This window comes from Brachyhypopomus gauderio, chromosome 7 (assembly GCF_052324685.1).
Source record: "Brachyhypopomus gauderio isolate BG-103 chromosome 7, BGAUD_0.2, whole genome shotgun sequence".
Taxonomy (NCBI): Eukaryota; Metazoa; Chordata; class Actinopteri; order Gymnotiformes; family Hypopomidae; genus Brachyhypopomus; species Brachyhypopomus gauderio.
Genome location: NC_135217.1, coordinates 21,844,477 through 21,862,632, shown reverse-complemented (window position 1 = coordinate 21,862,632; position 18,156 = coordinate 21,844,477). Strand labels below are relative to the sequence as shown.

Genomic DNA, 18,156 nt, shown 5'->3' with positions numbered 1-18,156 from the left:
TACGGGCTCAGGTTCAGAGGGCAGAGTTGCCAGGTTCGCGGTTTTCACGGCAAATTGGGTTTGTTTGAAAATCCTGCCGCGAGAAAAAAAATCTGGGGTCGCGGGGTGCGGTTTTTTGGGCTACTTTTGAGTTGCGACACCGCGGGAGTTACAAGTCAACACTAAGAATCGATCGCAATATAATACTTAATTTGTCTCCATTTTACACTGCCCTCCCCGTCAACAACTTTGGAATTTGGGCTAGTTTAGGCTTCTGAAGGGCGGGTTTTACACTGACTTTGTGCGGGATATTTTTGTAGGACCTGGCAACCCTGTCAGAGGGAAATATAAATATTTGTCCAGGAAGCGCCGACAAGAGTCGTTGAAACGGCGAATAAAACGGCACTGAATGAACTCACACTTTTCTCCCAAATGACCAAGAACTTTTTTTTTGCTTTCGTGTTCAAATTGCGCGAGACTGTTAATAGTTACGTTAACGATTTAAAACTTTTAAAAACTATTTTGAATTCATGAACCATCACAACCCTGCGGGCATGGTGTCTGACTTCAAAATTTCTATCATTTTAGACTTTTGAGCTTTTTAAAAACTATGAAAGGCTGACAATATTTACATTACATTAAATGCCGATTGCATTCATTCACTTAACACTTTCTCAGCCCAAAAGTTGGTTTCTATCTACTTATGAAGTTTGGTCTATATCAGTCCTGGTAAAGGTCAGGGACAGATTTCTACAGATGTAACTCTCCAGGATCAGTTTTGGGTAAAACCTGCATACTCCACCTTCCAGCGCGCGCACACGTACACACACAAGGTCCCTTTCCTGTGTATACAGTGCTGCTCTCTCAAAGATAAACCACAAGAAAGAACTTGAAATCTAAGTAGGAAGGCATAATAATGCAGATAAGAACTGATCGATGAAAACTATATAGAATCTAGATCACTTTTATTAAGATGTAAGATTTTGTGCACTCCCTGTTTGCCTTTTCACTCGCAAAATATTTCTTGCAGTAATCTTTTTTAATACAAGTGAAAAGATTGATTCGCTCGAAGTGCATCCAGTAATGCTCAGACAAATGGAGAAAACACTGTGGATTCCCTTTTATTCTTAAAATTTTATGTACAAGTGCGACTGATTTATTTTTTAAATGTACATTCAATATAGAAAGTTTATATACGGCATATTATATAGACAGTTTCACAATTGCACTAGTCTTTCACATACATTTGTAATCGGTATCATTTCTCTTGGGTCCTTTACCAGAAGCTCATTTTCAGTGAGGATCATTCCTTGACTAGGTATAAATAGTCTAGTGCCTTTTGCATTCTGAGGGAACAAATAAAGTAAGAAAAAGGGCTGTTGGCGGAGACAGAGAGAGAGACAGAGACGGGGAACTGATACGGTCACACAGTAGAGGCAGATCTGGAGCAGGAGACATGGCACAAAGACAACAGGGACTGAAAAAGACATGTCCCTGGGTAGAGGGCAGACAGACACATCCACGCCCACACCCAGGCAGTTACACTCACTCACTCACCCACCCACCCACACTCCATCACAGTCTTTAATTATTATTTTTTTTACTTCTCAACTACCTTCTGCCCTCTATACCACTGTCTGTGTAACGGTACAGAAGACTGACGGAGAAGGACATGGAAGCTGTAGCATGATGAAGCTGGGGACTCCTCAACCTGAGACAGCCAGAGATCCCCTTGAGACGAGGAAGTGTCTCCGTCTGTGTCCATAAAATGGCTCTGGCAGGTCTCCTTTGGGGACGCCAACAGAGTGCCATGACAAGGAATTGTAGCAGAAACGAGAAACTGGATCTCTGAAGCTACTAGTGCCCCTTCCTCCCAGTAAAACAAAAAATATAAATCAAGAACAGATTTTTATACAAAAGTAAACATTTTTTTTTACTATCCCTGGAAATAAACCAAAGAAAATGAATTTAACACTGAAAGAAGTGCTGATTCAAAAAGGAAAATAAGGGAGTGTGAGAATACGTCAGACGTTTTGTGAGTGTGGCAGCAGACATCTCGAGCATTGCTCACAAGGGGCAGTCGTGCCCACCCCTCCTCTCCCTGCACGTCTTCCTCCTCCTCCTCTCTCTGTCTCTCTTTTCATCCATCTTTCTGTTTGTTCCCCTTCATCTTCCTGGTGGAGAAGAGAAGGCCACAGCTCATGGGGAAGTGCTCTCGCCATCAGAGCTCGTCCGTCCTGCTCGAGGTCCCGTCATCTCTCAGCCCAGGTCTCCGATGTCGTTGTCTACGGGCGGCGGGACACTGGGCATAACCGTAGTGCCCGTGCCTGCGGTCAGATAGCCTGCTACTCCCGGACCTGCACGGGGGCACATTCACACAAGCATCCACCCAGTAATGACTCTTGTAAAGTACTGCAAGCAAAGCACACACACTTTGTCTTCCATATTTATGAAAAGTCCAGTTTAAATCTGCTAAACGCCAATAAAGATCTCAGCTTTTCCACAAAGACCAAACTGAACAACGTGCTCTCTTAATTACTAGACAAAGTACATTTCAATAAGCAAAAATTGTAAAATATGCAATTACATTTGAAATAATAATAATAATAACAATAGACCGTTATTGACATCTTTGAGCAGTACTTAAAATGAGTGACTGGGGGGAAAAAAATGAAGCTTAGATTTAACCCCTTACCTTGGCAAGCAAAGAAAATGTACATTAGAAAAACATGGAATAAAACAAGAAGTAAAAAAATGACTATGGCTTCTCATTATAGTAGCAGTACATCTAGAGCAGGGTTGCTGGGGGTCAGGAATGGGGTGCTAGTTAACGTACATTATGGACATAAGACATGACAATGAAGTAGAACGTGTCAGAGAGCAAGAAGGAAGGAACTAGGAGAAGGAGATGAGGTGGAAACTGAATGGTGAATGGAAACCAGGCTTAAACAAGAGGAAAAAGGGTGGAGGGAGGAGGATTATGGGAGGCAAGTCTACCTGCATCAAAGTAAAAAAGAAGAGGTTAGGGCAGGTCCCTAGGTGGCGCCCCCTAGAGGCCACCCCGCAACGGACTGCTGGCAGCCAGGAGAGAAGGAGTAGACACACCTGAGGAAGGTAGAGAAGACAAGGTGGGAAAGAAAGGAGGAGAGGGAGAGGGGGAGAGAGAGCGAGAGAGCAGGAGGGAGGGTAGCAAGAGAGAGAGAGAGTACGCAAGAGCAAGAAAAGTAGTTGGCATCAGCGAGAGGAAAACGAGGCGAGATTGCGCTGGGTTAAAAGCCCAAAGTGGGAAACAAATGTGTGGGACTGTGTGTGAAGCAAGAAAAGGGTGTGTGTGTGTGTGTGTGTGTGTGTGTGTGTGTGTGTGTGTGAGAGAGAGAGAGAGAGAAAGCAAGCGTGTCTTAAAATACACTGTACAGGGAATGTGGTGGGTAACTTTAACTCTGATGCTAATACGCAAAGTTAATCTCATCTGGGTCATCTGTATGACGGCGTGGTGAGTGTGACGTCCCTGCACAAGCACGATCGTGAACACAAGAGTCAAGCTGGACTCGTGTTTCTCTCCCTTACAGGGAAGACGAGAGTCCCGAGAATTAAGCTTTGCTTTGACATTTGATAGAACACGTACGGTAGGTAGCACGTTGTGTACGTGTGTGTGCGCACATGAGAGATTCCCACCTGTCAGGTAGCCTGCGGTCTGTGAATCTGAGATGAAGAGATCGTGTTTCTGATCTTTGAAGGCACTCCACACAGAGGAACGAGACAGAATTTCGTTCACCTGAAATGCCACAGCACAGTCAGCTTTTCATGTCCGCGCATGCGTGTGTGTATGTAGCAGGTTCATGAAGCTGTGTGTTCTTCTTCACCTGTTCTCCATACTGTAGGCTGCGAGTCATGGATTTGAGAGCTTTGACGATTTGAGCTTTGGTTGCTGACGGGTTGTCTAGAGTCTCCAGTCCCACTCCCTCCAACAGCTTCAGCAAGTATGGCACAAGATCTACTCTGAGAGCCTACACACACACACACACACGCTAACAAAAGCTGCCCAGTTGGAGCTGTGTGTGCGTGAGGTGAGGTGGGGTTGTACCTGTGCGACCAGCTCCGTCTGCTCTTTCTGGAACATGCGGTTGAGAGCTTCACAAGCCAGTCCTGCCATATCAGCCCGGACCTTCATCCCACTCATCAGTGGCCCGATGGTCTCCAGCGCTGCCATGGAGCGCACGCACAGCTGCACAGTGGCCACACACACACACACACACACACGAGAAGAAAACACAGTTCAACGGAGACAGAGCGGGCAATTCTCACATGTGCCGTGTTATTCCTAGGTTGGATTTGTGATGGTATCGGATCAGTTTCCTTAAAAATGTCTTCACCAATATCCACTCCAGCATTTTTGCCGATATTGCCCAGATTGTAATACTGGACCTCAGATTGGTGCCATCTGTAATATTTAAGGTCAATTAAGCTCCCTGGTGTGCGTGTCCACGGGGCAGAGGGTGCACACCTCATTCTCAGAGAGGACGTGGATGAGTCTGATGGAGCTCTTGGGCACGGCGTTGTTCTTGTGGTTGAGGGCGGCCAGGACACGGGGGAGGTGACCCAGAGGAGGGACCTGATCGGCCAGCTGCGTCTGAGTGCTGAACAAACACACGGCCGCCGTGGTGACCGTCTCCAGCACCTCCCCCTGGGAGGGGAGGAGCAGAGAGGAGAGGACAGAAGAGGAGAACATTAATCAGGTAATCAGAAGGAGAGGCGAGTGTACGACAATGAATTCAACGTGATACGTATGTGTTTGGTTAGTGAGTGTGTGCATGCAGTGGTGTGTGTGTGTGTGTTTGGAGGTGTGTGTTGGCTCACATTAGGGTTGTTTTTCTCCAGCAGCTGGGTGAGAGTCTCCAGCAGAGAGACGAGGAACTCGCGGGGTTTGCGCAACACCCAGCCGGGCTGAGCGATGTAGATACGCAGGAACACACCGCCCACCTCCAACTCACCCTGGCCTGCAGCATACGCTACCGTGAAGTCGTCCGGAACCTACACACACACACACACACACACACACACACACACACACACACACACACACACACACACACACACAAACACACACACACCACGCACACATGCACACCGAACGGATTTACAGACTGATATACACACAAATACACATCAGCTAAGAAAATGTTTAACCACACTGGCACATACACATATTTAGTTTCTGTACCCAAATACTCACCTTCCAGTTCACATCAGGATTATCCTTCTGCTGCCTGAAATGGCTGAAGGAAAGAGAGCAAAAATGGCAGTCAGAGGCACGGACAGCCTGAACCTTCACAGCATTCACACTCACTCTTCTGGATCAACCTCCTCCTTCAAGCCCACAGACTACCTTAAGGTGTAGTGCAGGTGTAGTGTAGTTATGGAGGTGTAGTGGTGGTGTAGTGTAGTTATGGAGGTGTAGTGCAGGTGTAGTGTAGTTATGGAGGTGTAGTGCAGGTGTAGTGTAGTTATGGAGGTGTAGTGCAGGTGTAGTGTAGTTATGGAGGTGTAGTGTAGTTATGGAGGTGTAGTGCAGGTGTAGTGTAGTTATGGTGGTGTAGTGTAGTTATGGAGGTGTAGTGGTGGTGTAGTGTAGTTATGGAGGTGTAGTGTAGGTGTAGTGTAGTTATAGAGGTGTAGTGTAGTTATGGAGGTGTAGTGCAGGTGTAGTGTAGTTATGGAGGTGTAGTGCAGGTGTAGTGTAGTTATGGAGGTGTAGTGTAGTTATGGAGGTGTAGTGGTGGTGTAGTGTAGTTATGGAGGTGTAGTGCAGGTGTAGTGTAGTTATGGAGGTGTAGTGCAGGTGTAGTGTAGTTATGGAGGTGTAGTGCAGGTGTAGTGTAGTTATGGAGGTGTAGTGTAGTTATGGAGGTGTAGTGGTGGTGTAGTGTAGTTATGGAGGTGTAGTGCAGGTGTAGTGTAGTTATGGAGGTGTAGTGTAGTTATGGAGGTGTAGTGGTGGTGTAGTGTAGTTATAGAGGTGTAGTGGTGGTGTAGTGTAGTTATAGAGGTGTAGTGCAGGTGTAGTGTAGTTATGGAGGTGTAGTGTAGTTATGGAGGTGTAGTGGTGGTGTAGTGTAGTTATGGAGGTGTAGTGCAGGTGTAGTGTAGTTATGGAGGTGTAGTGCAGGTGTAGTGTAGTTATGGAGGTGTAGTGTAGTTATGGAGGTGTAGTGGTGGTGTAGTGTAGTTATAGAGGTGTAGTGGTGGTGTAGTGTAGTTATGGAGGTGTAGTGCAGGTGTAGTGTAGTTATGGAGGTGTAGTGTAGTTATGGAGGTGTAGTGGTGGTGTAGTGTAGTTATGGAGGTGTAGTGCAGGTGTAGTGTAGTTATGGAGGTGTAGTGTAGTTATGGAGGTGTAGTGGTGGTGTAGTGTAGTTATGGAGGTGTAGTGCAGGTGTAGTGTAGTTATGGTGGTGTAGTGTAGTTATAGAGGTGTAGTGGTGGTGTAGTGTAGTTATAGAAGTGTAGTTATAGAGGTGTAGTGTAGTTATAGAGGTGTAGTGTAGTTATGGAGGTGTAGTGCAGGTGTAGTGTAGTCATAGAGGTGTAGTGCAGGTGTAGTGTAGTCATAGAGGTGTAGTGCAGGTGTAGTGTAGTCATAGAGGTGTAGTGCAGGTGTAGTGTAGTCATAGAGGTGTAGTGCAGGTGTAGTGTAGTTATGGAGGTGTAGTGGTGGTGTAGTGTAGTTATGGAGGTGTAGTGGTGGTGTAGTGTAGTTATGGAGGTGTAGTGCAGGTGTAGTGTAGTTATGGAGGTGTAGTGCAGGTGTAGTGTAGTTATGGAGGTGTAGTGTAGTTATGGAGGTGTAGTGGTGGTGTAGTGTAGTTATAGAGGTGTAGTGGTGGTGTAGTGTAGTTATAGAGGTGTAGTGCAGGTGTAGTGTAGTTATGGAGGTGTAGTGGTGGTGTAGTGTAGTTATAGAGGTGTAGTGGTGGTGTAGTGTAGTTATGGAGGTGTAGTGTAGTTATGGAGGTGTAGTGGTGGTGTAGTGTAGTTATAGAGGTGTAGTGCAGGTGTAGTGTAGTTATGGAGGTGTAGTGTAGTTATGGAGGTGTAGTGCAGGTGTAGTGTAGTTATAGAGGTGTAGTGGTGGTGTAGTGTAGTTATAGAGGTGTAGTGCAGGTGTAGTGTAGTTATAGAGGTGTAGTGCAGGTGTAGTGTAGTTATAGAGGTGTAGTGCAGGTGTAGTGTAGTTATGGAGGTGTAGTGCAGGTGTAGTGTAGTTATGGAGGTGTAGTGTAGTTATGGAGGTGTAGTGGTGGTGTAGTGTAGTCATAGAGGTGTAGTGCAGGTGTAGTGTAGTTATAGAGGTGTAGTGGTGGTGTAGTGTAGTTATAGAGGTGTAGTGCAGGTGTAGTGTAGTTATAGAGGTGTAGTGCAGGTGTAGTGTAGTTATGGAGGTGTAGTGCAGGTGTAGTGTAGTTATGGAGGTGTAGTGTAGTTATGGAGGTGTAGTGGTGGTGTAGTGTAGTCATAGAGGTGTAGTGCAGGTGTAGTGTAGTTATAGAGGTGTAGTGGTGGTGTAGTGTAGTTATAGAGGTGTAGTGCAGGTGTAGTAGGTGTGTGTAGTAGGTGTGCCTCACTCAAGCATCATCTCTCTGACGGTAGTGGAGACCGTCTCTCGTGAGGCGTCGTTCCAGATCAGCTCGGGGTTTTCGTGCGTCCCCTCGAATATGTGCACGGCGGCCTCAGCGTTGTCTCGCATGGCGTCCATGAACACGCCGGGCAGGAAACGCACCAGCGTGAGGCGCACCTGTGCACCACGCCAGTCCACAAGAGCAAAACAGGAAATGAGGAGGAGAAAGAAACAATAGCACAGACACTTCCTGTCCAGGACGGGTCATGCCTGCTCCCGTGACCTCTCACCTTGGGGCCGACCAGCTTGTCCGAGGTCATCTTGGAGAAGAGCTCGGCAGTCTGGGTGCGCACCTGCGGGTGGGTGGAGTTACAGAAGAGGTCCAGCAGGTAGATGAGCGCACCTGTGGAGGGAGAGGGAGCGGAGGCTTGAGCATCGGGGTGTGGCCCCGCACAAAAGTGGGTTCATGGGGGTTCGGGGTGCAACACTCGGGCGGCCGAGCTCACCTTTGGCCATGGCCTCTTTCACGATTTTGGTGTTGGAGGTCAAAGCGTGGAGAGTCTCCAGAACAAGCTGCCTGCCTGTGTGATGTGTTTCAGAAAGGGACTTGGTTACAATAGCAAAAAAAACCACCAGGGATGCCCCGGAAACTGTTGAAAGCACACGCATTTGGAAATAAGACAGAGCTAGGTCAGCCCCTTGGAGTGGGTGTGGCCAGGTGTTGGAAGGGGTGGGGCTTACTGGAAGGTAAGGAGTGCAGCAGGACCAGCAGGTTGGCCAGCACCAGAGACTCTGCGATGTTACTGACGCAGTCTTGGTTCGACGTGACCGTGTTCACAACCTGGAAGCCAAACACAGTGCAGGAGTGTTCGGGTCTTACGTGTTTGGTGTGTCATTATACATGTTGGCCTACAACAGATCTAGAGTTTAATTAAAGTCTAAATCCCACACACCAGATCTTATGTGGGTCTTTCAAGAGCAAGATGACAGTCTTGCACAGTCATGTTTGTTAGATTACACTGCATTTGCTCCCTGAGATCAGGACCAAGACCAAGTATAGATATGGCACCAGTGCAGACTAGTAGCGGCTCATGGTATATGGACAATCTTTGTATGAAGGTCCACAGAGGTGTATGAATCTCTGATGACCGTGTGTTTGTGTGAGTGAGTGAGAGTGTGTGAGTGGTGATGAACGCACCTCCAGGGCCAGCTGCTGGACCTTGCCGGCACCATGCACTCTGAGCAGGGAGAAGAGCAGCTTGAAGTGGCCTATACACTCTGCTTCTGAGCCTACACACACACACACACACACACACACACACACACACACACACACACACACACACACACACACACACACACACCTGTGTCAACCGTAACCCATGGGTTAAAGCAAGAAATTTTCATTTGACTGAATATTTTTCCTGGCAAAAGACAATGCCAGTAATTATCATGGCCTGGCGTTTAGGGAACTGGTCTTGTGACTGGAGGGTCGTGGGTTCAATTCCCAGACCTGAGGCCATGACTGAGTTGCCCCTGAGCAAGGCCCTTAACCCTCAATTGCTCACTTGTATTAAAATGAGATAAAAATGTAAGTCGCTCTGGATAAGGGCGTCTGCCAAGTGCCATAAATGTAAATGTAAATTACTGAATGTGGTGTAGTTGGGACAAGGCCTCTTTTGCCGAATTCTACTCAATAAACACATTTATAAAGTATATTTATCTAAACAGCCTGTGTAAGGACAGAAGAGACAATCTATGAAGCAACAAAATGCAACACCTGAGCAATAAATGTACATAAATGTTTATATAATGGAGTTATCTGGGGTGCTCTTCCAGAAAATTATTTAAAGATCAAGTCAAATTTAGTGAATCCTGGTGAGTTTTAAAAGGTATGAAGCTCTCTAGTTTTTATTAGATTCACTATCGTAAAAACATAAGCCGTAAGATTACCTGCTTTAAGTAGGTATGTTACAAAAAAAAAATCCAAAAATGGCAAATTAAATCACACCACTGGATAGAGCTTTTAAATACAAACAGAACAACACCATCCATGTTAATTTGGTTTAGAAATAAAAAAGTTGACATTTTAAATGGAAGAAATGCGCCTATTTTCTCCGACTGTATTAAAGCTAAATGAAGAAAAGTCTGTGATCGGTGGAGAGATTCTTCAGTATAAATAACCATAACTTCTATATTTCACTACAAATTCAAATAAAAATTGAAATGTAGTTACTTTATAGTATGGACATGACATTATAATATTCAAAATGAATGAACAAATGAATATTTAATGATTAGTTCATTAATCTGAAGCGCGGCGCGCGAAGTTACAAAATTCGAGAGGTGCACGACCTCGCGAATCGCCAGCGCGCGGCTCTCGTGCACGGGAGGAGCCACCAGAGACCGTATATATACAGTCATTGGGAGCCACCGCGATTACGTCATTTTCAGCGCGCGGACCCTCGATTATATACATATGTATACATTCAGTGCTGATGAGCGCCAGTGAGAGAATCATATTTTGGCCACAAAACAGATAGCACGCGCGTGTGTGGTTTATTATGAATTGACGGAATTTTCCCCACAAAAAAAATCAAATGACGGAAATCCGTCGTAGTGACGGAGAACTTTAACCCATGCCGTAACCTCAAACACAAGGCCGTGCTAAAGGGGTCAGCCTCGTTCAGGTACACATCTCTTATATGGGATACATAACTAATGAATAAAGTGTGTGTGTGTGTGTGTGCAGGGTATCTGCACATTTTAAAATCTCAAATTCAATGACTTTTAAGACCTTTTTAATACCTCTCACAAGAAAAAATAATACTGTTACTGGGGATGCAGGTGTGTTCCACATCGTTGACGGGGGGGGGGGGGGGGGGGGACGAGAATTGTTGACGTTGTTGAGGCCATATACTCCAGCGCTAGAAATCTAGCACTAGGACCCTGGAGCGGTTATTTTCTGCATGGTCCTAGCGCTAGATTCGGCAAAGTTCACATCGCGCGATCTACCATGCGGAGTATACGGCCGTTGCGAAAATGATAATATACATATCGTCGGTAAAATAAAACAGAACAACTGAACAACACACACTTATAATAATTTAATGCCTCCCCTCATAAAATTCCAGACATTTTAAGACATTTTTAGGCCTTGAATATGGAAAACTAAATTTAAGACATTTAAAGACTTTTTAAGGACCCGCGGGTACCCTGGTGTGTGTGTGTGTGTGTGCGCGCTGGTAACCTGGGTTGTTCCTGATGACGTTGCGGAGGGCTTCCAGTGCCATCTCTGCCCAGCGCAGTCTCTGTGCGTGCTGCTGGGACTCCACTTTATTGGTCTGACTCATGGCCAGCAGGGTGTGCAGGTACTGGGCCTGGGAGCCCACATAGTCCAGGAGGCTGGCGGCAAACTCCTTCGGGTGCTACAGCACGGGCACAGACACGGGCACAGACACGGGGACGGGGACAGACACGGGGACGGGCACAGGGACAGACACGGGCACGGGGACAGACACGGGCACCGATGGGTTTAGGGTGGAAGGACGGGAAATGACAACACAGGAAAAAAACATTAGAGAACTGCATGAAAGTTAATAGAAACATTTGATCTAATAATACATGCAATTATTAAATATTTAGGGGTTTTTTAAAGCGACCTTAGGCACATCAGAGGCACTACATAAATCTAAATGATAGATTAATAATCTGCGTGTGTGACAGCCGTGTAAGAGTGTGGATGGTGCACCTCTAGAGGAAAGGCAGGCTGTTCGTTGTAGACGCGTACGAAGATCTCCCCCACGATGAGCTCCTTCCCGTGATCACTGAACACAAACTCAGCACCGAAGCTTTGGTCACACTCGCCCTGCGCAGACAGCACACACACAGGAGAGGGAGGGGTGAGGGAGGTGGGGGAGGCGGTGTGGTGTTCCTGCCGCTCCTGCGGGGGGCGCTACGCCTCCACGTCCTCACCCTCTTGATGTTGTTCTCCTGCTGCTCCTCCAGAAACTCCAGCAGCTCCGCTCTGGTGCCGTTGTTCCAGATCAGGTACGGGTTCTCCGAGTTGCTGTTCAACAGCTTCAGCACCTGCAGAACACACACACACACACACACACACACACACACACACAAACACACACAACGTAGCGGTACTCACTAAGTGACGCATCGGCTTAATGAAACAAAATTAACAATGCATATTCAGCGCCCGCACTGCTGCTACAAATGTAGCTCCTCCTCCTCCTCTTCCTCCTCCTCCTCCTCACCTCAGCCGGCAAGCCGGTGCCCAGTTTGCGTGCGACGTACGGCGTGAGCATGGCCGCCAGGCTCTTGCGGACGGTGGGGTTCTCCGGCGGAGCGCCCGTGGTGTCGAGCCCGTTCTCCTCGGGGGCGGCGCCCTCGTCGGGGCCGGCGGGCGGGCCGTAGCCCCCCAGCCGGCCCAGGGCCACCAGGCTGAGGCGGGCCAGGGTGTTGGCCACCTGCTGCTGGTTGGTGTCCTGGCTGGCCTGCACGCCGCTCTCCTCCAGCGTGTAGTCGTAGCTGAAGAGGTTGACCAGCAGGTGCCACAGGGCCCCGGCGTGGTACAGGTGCGTCTGCAGGAAGAAGTCCACCGCAAAGGAGCTGACGCACTGCACGGCCACGGACGACAGGCGCGGGAGGGCCTAGAGAGAGAGAGAGACGACTGTCACACCCTCTGTAAATACATGATTCACATTACTGTACACGTTTATTAATTTTAACTGTATTATATATGTATTGTCTTTCATTTTGATTTGGCTACATCACTACAAGAATTTATGTTTTTTTATTTTTCTATTATTGCTTTGGAAACAGTTGTTATTTACAATTCATGGCAATGAAGCCATTTGAATGAGAGAGAGAGACAGAGAGAAAGAGAGAGAGAGAGACAGAGAGAGAGAGAGACAGAGAGAGACAGACAGACAAAGAGAGAGAGCATACAAGTGTGTGCCTGGGAGGGAAAGTGTGTTAAATATATTGCCCTTGTAACAGATAAAGAGATGATGATAGAGAGATGATACTTTGCAGTAGTGTGATTACTTCCTAATTTGGATTGGACATGGCATTAATTAACATGCTGTTATTCTATCACCGTTTGGGTGTAAATTTGTACGTGAGGGGAGAGAGGAAGAACAGATACACACTCATACAAGGGTGCACACACATGCAGACACACACACACTGAACATGAGAGAGAGGGTGAAGGGTCTCACCTTCCCGTAGTAGAGGATGTGACAGAGGTCTCGAATGATGTTCGGAAGCTCGATAATTTTCTCTCTGCACTCTTCAAACTGAGCAGCTACACTGTAGCACCTACAGATGTGCCTGCACACCTGCCCACACACACACACACACACACACACACACACACTTATATGTCAATGCTTTCTATAGCTACTATGTGAGACCAAAATAGTAACGTTATTTATCTTGCTCAGTGTCTCGGTACAGCACACAGGACACAAACAAATGTGCAACGGTGTCATTGTTCTCCAACAGCAGCGGTCCGTACCTGCACTGCCATATCCTCCGACTTACTAGAGGAGGTGAGGACGGCCACGCAGCGCGACAGCGCCTCCAGCAGGACCTGCAGGGAACAGCAGAGGCAGCACAGCAGGTCAGCAGAGATCTCACACGCCCAGCGACGCTGCTTAAACCAACAGCTCTGTGGTCTGGAGACAAGCGTTGCGAAGGCTACAGTGGGCAGAGACTACAAAGGATATGAGTGGGGAGAGGTCTAGAGCAGGGGTAGCCAACCCATCAGAGACCAAGAGCCACTTTTTTTTACTGTGTTATGGCAAAGAGCCCCATCATACATGGGCATGTAAATTGTGGGAGGGGGGATGCCAAGTGTAGATTGTTGACCGGGGAGGGGCGAGTGTAAATTGTTGACGGGGGGTGCCGAGTGTAGATTGTTGACGGGGGAGGGGGGTGTAATGGACAAATATAAGTATTATATCGCGATCGATCGATCGCCAGTAGTTAGTAGTTAGCGAATTAGTAACTCTTGTGAGCGTGTCAAGACAGTCAAATGCGTGTTTTCCACTACGTCGCTTTTAAAAGTATTAGCGGCTCGCTAGGCTTGTAAACAAACCGCGCAGCACGAAGATGTAGCAGTGTGTCGCCCTCAGAGCTGATGAGGTAATCGGGCCACAGCACAGACCGTTAGTGCAGGTGAGAGCGGACCGGCTGGGGAGCCGCATGAAACCAGACAAAGAGCCGCAGGTTGGCCACTCCTGGTCTAGAGGGTAAGAGGGACGGGACCACAGAGAGACGGGACGAAGTCCAGGGGGACAGCAGGGCTAGCCTTGGGACGTCTCAGAGGAACCGTGTCCCTGCTGCGGGCGGGGGACGGGCAGGGGCGGGCGGAGGGCGGGCGCTGACCTCGATACCGTTCTCCCGACGCAGTTCCTCCGCGTTCAGCGCCGAGCAGTTGACTGTGTGGAAGGCCAGCTCGGTCGCCGCCGGCAGCAGGGGCGACGTCTTGGAGAAGAGCTGCTCATCGCCCGTCTCCATGGTGATGGTCTTGATCAGCATGGGGTAGCCGGCATACTTGTAAGGCTCGAGCTCTGGGGAGAGAGACGGGCAGAGGAGAACCTCAGAGGAACAGGATGAGAACCTCAGAGGAACAGGAGGAGAACCCCAGAGGAGCATGAGGAGAACCCCAGAGGAGCATGAGGAGAACCTCAAGAGGAGCATGAGGAGAACCTCAAGAGGAGCATGAGGAGAACCTCAAGAGGAGCATGAGGAGAACCTCAAGAGGAGCATGAGGAGAAACCCTGATCAGCAAGATCCGTCAATTCCACATCACTCGCACAAAAACCAGGAAGTCAGGGGGCGGGGTCAGGGTGGAGAGGTTGCAGGCACACTGACCCTGGCGGTGTCGGTTGAAGAGGATGCTCTGAGCTTTGAGAATGAGGATGATGTTCTCGGGGTCCGGCCCGTCCACGATCCGTGCAGATTTAGTACACAGGAACTCGTACGCCTTGTTTACCTTTTCAAACATGTCCTGCACACAGACACGCACAGTTACCCTCACAAAAGACACAGAACAGCTACGTATGGAATGTTAATACAACTCCTAATACCAGAACTACAAATTATAATAATTATAATATTACTTAATGTAGGATTTCTCAAAATAAATCCGTGTGCTTTACAAGACAGATGATACTGAGCTTAAGAAGTGAAGTATGCCAGAGACGCTACTGTCTGAATGGCTTGCGGATCGTTTTACCAACATCAGGAGACACGTGCACTATTTTAGGACCTACCCTGCCCTCAGGGTTTTTGTCTGGATGGTATTTCTGAGCCAGCCTGAAATATGCTTTTCTAATTTTACTCTCCTCGTGCCTGTCAATAATACACAGACAGACAGACACAAACACACTCACTTTAATGGGAATGCTATTTTTAAAGCCAACATTATCTTTGATGCTATGCTAAAAAACAAGCATGCAAAATGACGAGAAATATAGGAGAAGACGTAGGAGAGGAGAGGACTCACTGGCCCTGTCCGATGGGGAGGTTCAACACCTCGTAGGCGTCATCGACGGACATGGAGGGGGGTTTTTTCTCCACCTCCCGCTTCCAGGCCTCTAGAGTGTCCTTCAACAGTTTCACCTGCAGAGGGCAGCAGAGAGAGCGAGAAAGCCCATCTGGTCAACGTGCAAAGCCATCTGAACCGGAGAACGTGCTGAGATGCACACAAAGGAATCAGGTTTACACACCACTGTACAAACAGCAGGTTTTGGAAACACTATGAGGTGTGTAAGGTAGACTTGTGTGCGTGTGTGTGTGTGTATGTATGTGTGTGTGTGGGTATGTGTGTGTGGGTATGTGTGTGTGCGTATGTGTGTGTGCGTATGTGTGTGTGCGTATGTGTGTGTGCGTATGTGTGTGTGCGTATGTGTGTGTGCGTATGTGTGTGTGCGTATGTGTGTGTGCGTATGTGTGTGTGTGTGCGTATGTGTGTGTGCTTACAGGATCCCGAATAGGCCAGTCAGGGAATCGGTTGGAGTCACAGAGGTGACGGAGGTAGTAGATGTTACAGAAGAGCTCACTGTCCAGCTGGGGGAAGCTGACCACAGGGATGGGGCAGTACTGGTAGAGCGCCCGGGTGTTGCTCTGTAGGCGAGGAGTGAAGTCGGCCAGGTGAGCAGCTATCTTCTCTATCATGAGACGCCTGCGCGCGCACACACACACACACACACACACACACACACACACACACACACACACACACACACACACACACACACAGTCTCAATCAAAAGAAAAGGCCAACACCTCAAATGCCAATACTGCATTAAGTCCATGAAAACACACATAATTTATACTGTTTACAGAACATTTGAGGTAGATTTGAAGCAGAAATTACAGACAGACTGACAGACAGACAGACAGACCTCATCTCGCTGCTCCAGATTGCCTCAGGAGTGTCAAACTCTCCAAGGAAGATCTCTGAAAAGCGTTCTGCCTCATAGTTCTCCAGATAACACACCATCGCCTCGGGTAGCACCGGCCCCAACACACTTCTCTGCACAATGTCCTGACCTTTGGCCTGCCCAACACACATTTACACAGGTCAGAGGTTAACCTTGTGTCCTGAAGCCTCCACTAGACGTTCTATTCATTTAAGGATGGTATATATTTGTCTGAAGTGGAGACGTGCAGAAGTTGGTAAAGAAGCCAAAGGTTTCCAGTCTGAAACTTGTTGCCCCCTCAGCCTTCTATATGATACTGAAACCAGACACAGACCTAAACACAGGCTGGCCTGGGGTAACAGAACACTAGTTTAGGTTCCTGGGGTAACAGAACACTAGTTTAGGTTCCTGGGGTCCCAGAACACTAGTTTAGGTTCCTGGGGTAACAGAACACTAGTTTAGGTTCCTAGGGTAACAGAACACTAGTTTAGGTTCCTGGGGTCCCAAAACACTAGTTTAGGTTCCTGGGATCCCAAAACACTAGTTTAGGTTCCTGGGGTAACAGAACACTAGTTTAGGTTCCTGGGGTCCCAAAACACTAGTTTAGGTTCCTGGGGTAACAGAACACTAGTTTAGGTTCCTGGGGTCCCAAAACACTTGTTTAGGTTCCTGGGGTCCCAAAACACTAGTTTAGGTTCCTGGGGTCCCAAAACACTTGTTTAGGTTCCTGGGGTAACAGAACACTAGATTAGATTCCTGTGTTTAGTCAGCCTCCTGAAGCCAGCTCTAATGAAAGGGACTGTTACCACACAGGTGCCTTACCTCTTCTGATTTGAAGGCCTGCTTGAGGTGCGTGTATTTTAGGAAGCTGGTGGGAGAAGATTAAAAAGACTTTATAAAGAGAAATTATTCATGTGTGCAAATACAGTAAGAATGTATAGATCATTTACACAGAATGATCATTTAAACAAGCCAAATTTAATGATCTGACAATAGGCATTGCTTTAGTCATCCGACAGTCTAGACTACATATCATTGTACATTTCTTTAGTGCAGAGGCCGTGAGTGTGTGTACACGCCGAGTGTGTTACCGTGCCACGGGGAGCACGTTGGACCCCGTGTACATCATGATGAAGAAGAAGACTCCGGTGAGGTAGAGTCGCTGCAGGTTGGGGTTATCCTGCATCACCAGGTATAGCAGATTGGCCACCTTCTCTACCAGGATGGGGTCAAAGGTCAGGAGCAGCTGCGCACAACAGTCAGGAAGGTCAGGTAGGTTCAAAAAACATCTGAGCGTGAGGCAAGGCCTTCACAAATTTTTTAAATCATGAGGAACTGTTGAAGCTCCACAGCTGGGAGTTGGTCTGTTGGCTCTCTCTATAAACCTGTCAACAAGTTGCAATGATCCACAACTATAATTCAGGCCAAACTATTTCAGACAATAATAAGTATAATAGGTCATAAGATGTGTACCTGAACAATGTGCGGTAGGCAAGTGTTGTCGCTGATCAGCCTCTTCACTTTTGGTAAAGGTCTGATGATCGCATTGTCCTGGTCCCTGATCATACACACACACCCACACAGAAGACCTTTAGTCTGTCTGAGAGCACAAATCTGGATGTTCGAGTAGCTACATTTCTCTGAACAAAGCCAACCTGATTGTGACCTGAGTCTTAACCCATTAACCCCCCCCCCCCCCCCCCCCATAAACTACAAACAGAAAAAGTTTTTTTGTTTTACAAATCACAATCACCTGCCTGCAGAAAACGAAATGTGTGAAAGGCAATCAAATGTTTCTGAGGTTACCTGCTGGGGAAATAGGAGCACATGGTGATGACCATGTTCAGGATGAGTGTGGCCAGGTCCGTCTCATTCATCACTGCCTGACCAGTGGCCAGAAGGCACCACTTCAACTGTGGAATGGCCTGCAGGGGGCGCCAGCCGTCCATGCCCTGGGCCCAGCACCGCGTCTTCCCTGTTACTACGCCCGCGTTGAAAAACTCCTGCATCTGTCAGTGGGGTCAGAGGTGTTCACATGTCAATACGGCACTTGGGCCTCGTTTTTATGCAACAGAACTCGTTTAGCTGAACGCTGGTTAAATTCATGGCCAGTTC

At 47.8% G+C, this 18,156-nt stretch overlaps 1 protein-coding gene across 3 annotated transcripts in view; it reads right to left on the bottom strand.

Annotated features, from left to right (window-relative positions):
* Positions 1–1,084: 1,084 nt before the first annotated feature.
* The window catches only part of dnajc13 (DnaJ heat shock protein family (Hsp40) member C13), a 43,297-nt gene continuing 26,225 nt past the window's right edge, over positions 1,085–18,156 (bottom strand). For 2 of the 3 annotated variants that reach the window (XM_077012600.1, XM_077012601.1), the window contains 28 exons: positions 17,848–18,050; positions 17,515–17,599; positions 17,133–17,287; positions 16,864–16,909; positions 16,024–16,178; positions 15,599–15,800; positions 15,123–15,238; positions 14,890–14,968; positions 14,489–14,624; positions 14,000–14,184; positions 13,128–13,202; positions 12,829–12,948; positions 11,863–12,258; positions 11,570–11,683; positions 11,346–11,462; positions 10,845–11,022; positions 8,793–8,884; positions 8,336–8,435; positions 8,101–8,175; positions 7,885–7,997; positions 7,602–7,771; positions 5,213–5,255; positions 4,837–5,010; positions 4,484–4,663; positions 4,064–4,204; positions 3,843–3,986; positions 3,655–3,754; positions 1,085–2,336 (listed from right to left, as the gene is read on the bottom strand). In XM_077012600.1, the coding sequence (XP_076868715.1) occupies positions 2,239–2,336; positions 3,655–3,754; positions 3,843–3,986; positions 4,064–4,204; positions 4,484–4,663; positions 4,837–5,010; positions 5,213–5,255; positions 7,602–7,771; positions 7,885–7,997; positions 8,101–8,175; positions 8,336–8,435; positions 8,793–8,884; positions 10,845–11,022; positions 11,346–11,462; positions 11,570–11,683; positions 11,863–12,258; positions 12,829–12,948; positions 13,128–13,202; positions 14,000–14,184; positions 14,489–14,624; positions 14,890–14,968; positions 15,123–15,238; positions 15,599–15,800; positions 16,024–16,178; positions 16,864–16,909; positions 17,133–17,287; positions 17,515–17,599; positions 17,848–18,050 (3,792 nt within the window). In that variant the 3' untranslated portion in view covers positions 1,085–2,238. Of the gene's footprint in view, positions 2,337–2,976; positions 3,085–3,654; positions 3,755–3,842; positions 3,987–4,063; positions 4,205–4,483; positions 4,664–4,836; positions 5,011–5,212; positions 5,256–7,601; positions 7,772–7,884; positions 7,998–8,100; positions 8,176–8,335; positions 8,436–8,792; positions 8,885–10,844; positions 11,023–11,345; positions 11,463–11,569; positions 11,684–11,862; positions 12,259–12,828; positions 12,949–13,127; positions 13,203–13,999; positions 14,185–14,488; positions 14,625–14,889; positions 14,969–15,122; positions 15,239–15,598; positions 15,801–16,023; positions 16,179–16,863; positions 16,910–17,132; positions 17,288–17,514; positions 17,600–17,847; positions 18,051–18,156 lie in introns of all 3 variants that reach the window. The other variant, XR_013132394.1, reaches the window with a different exon arrangement.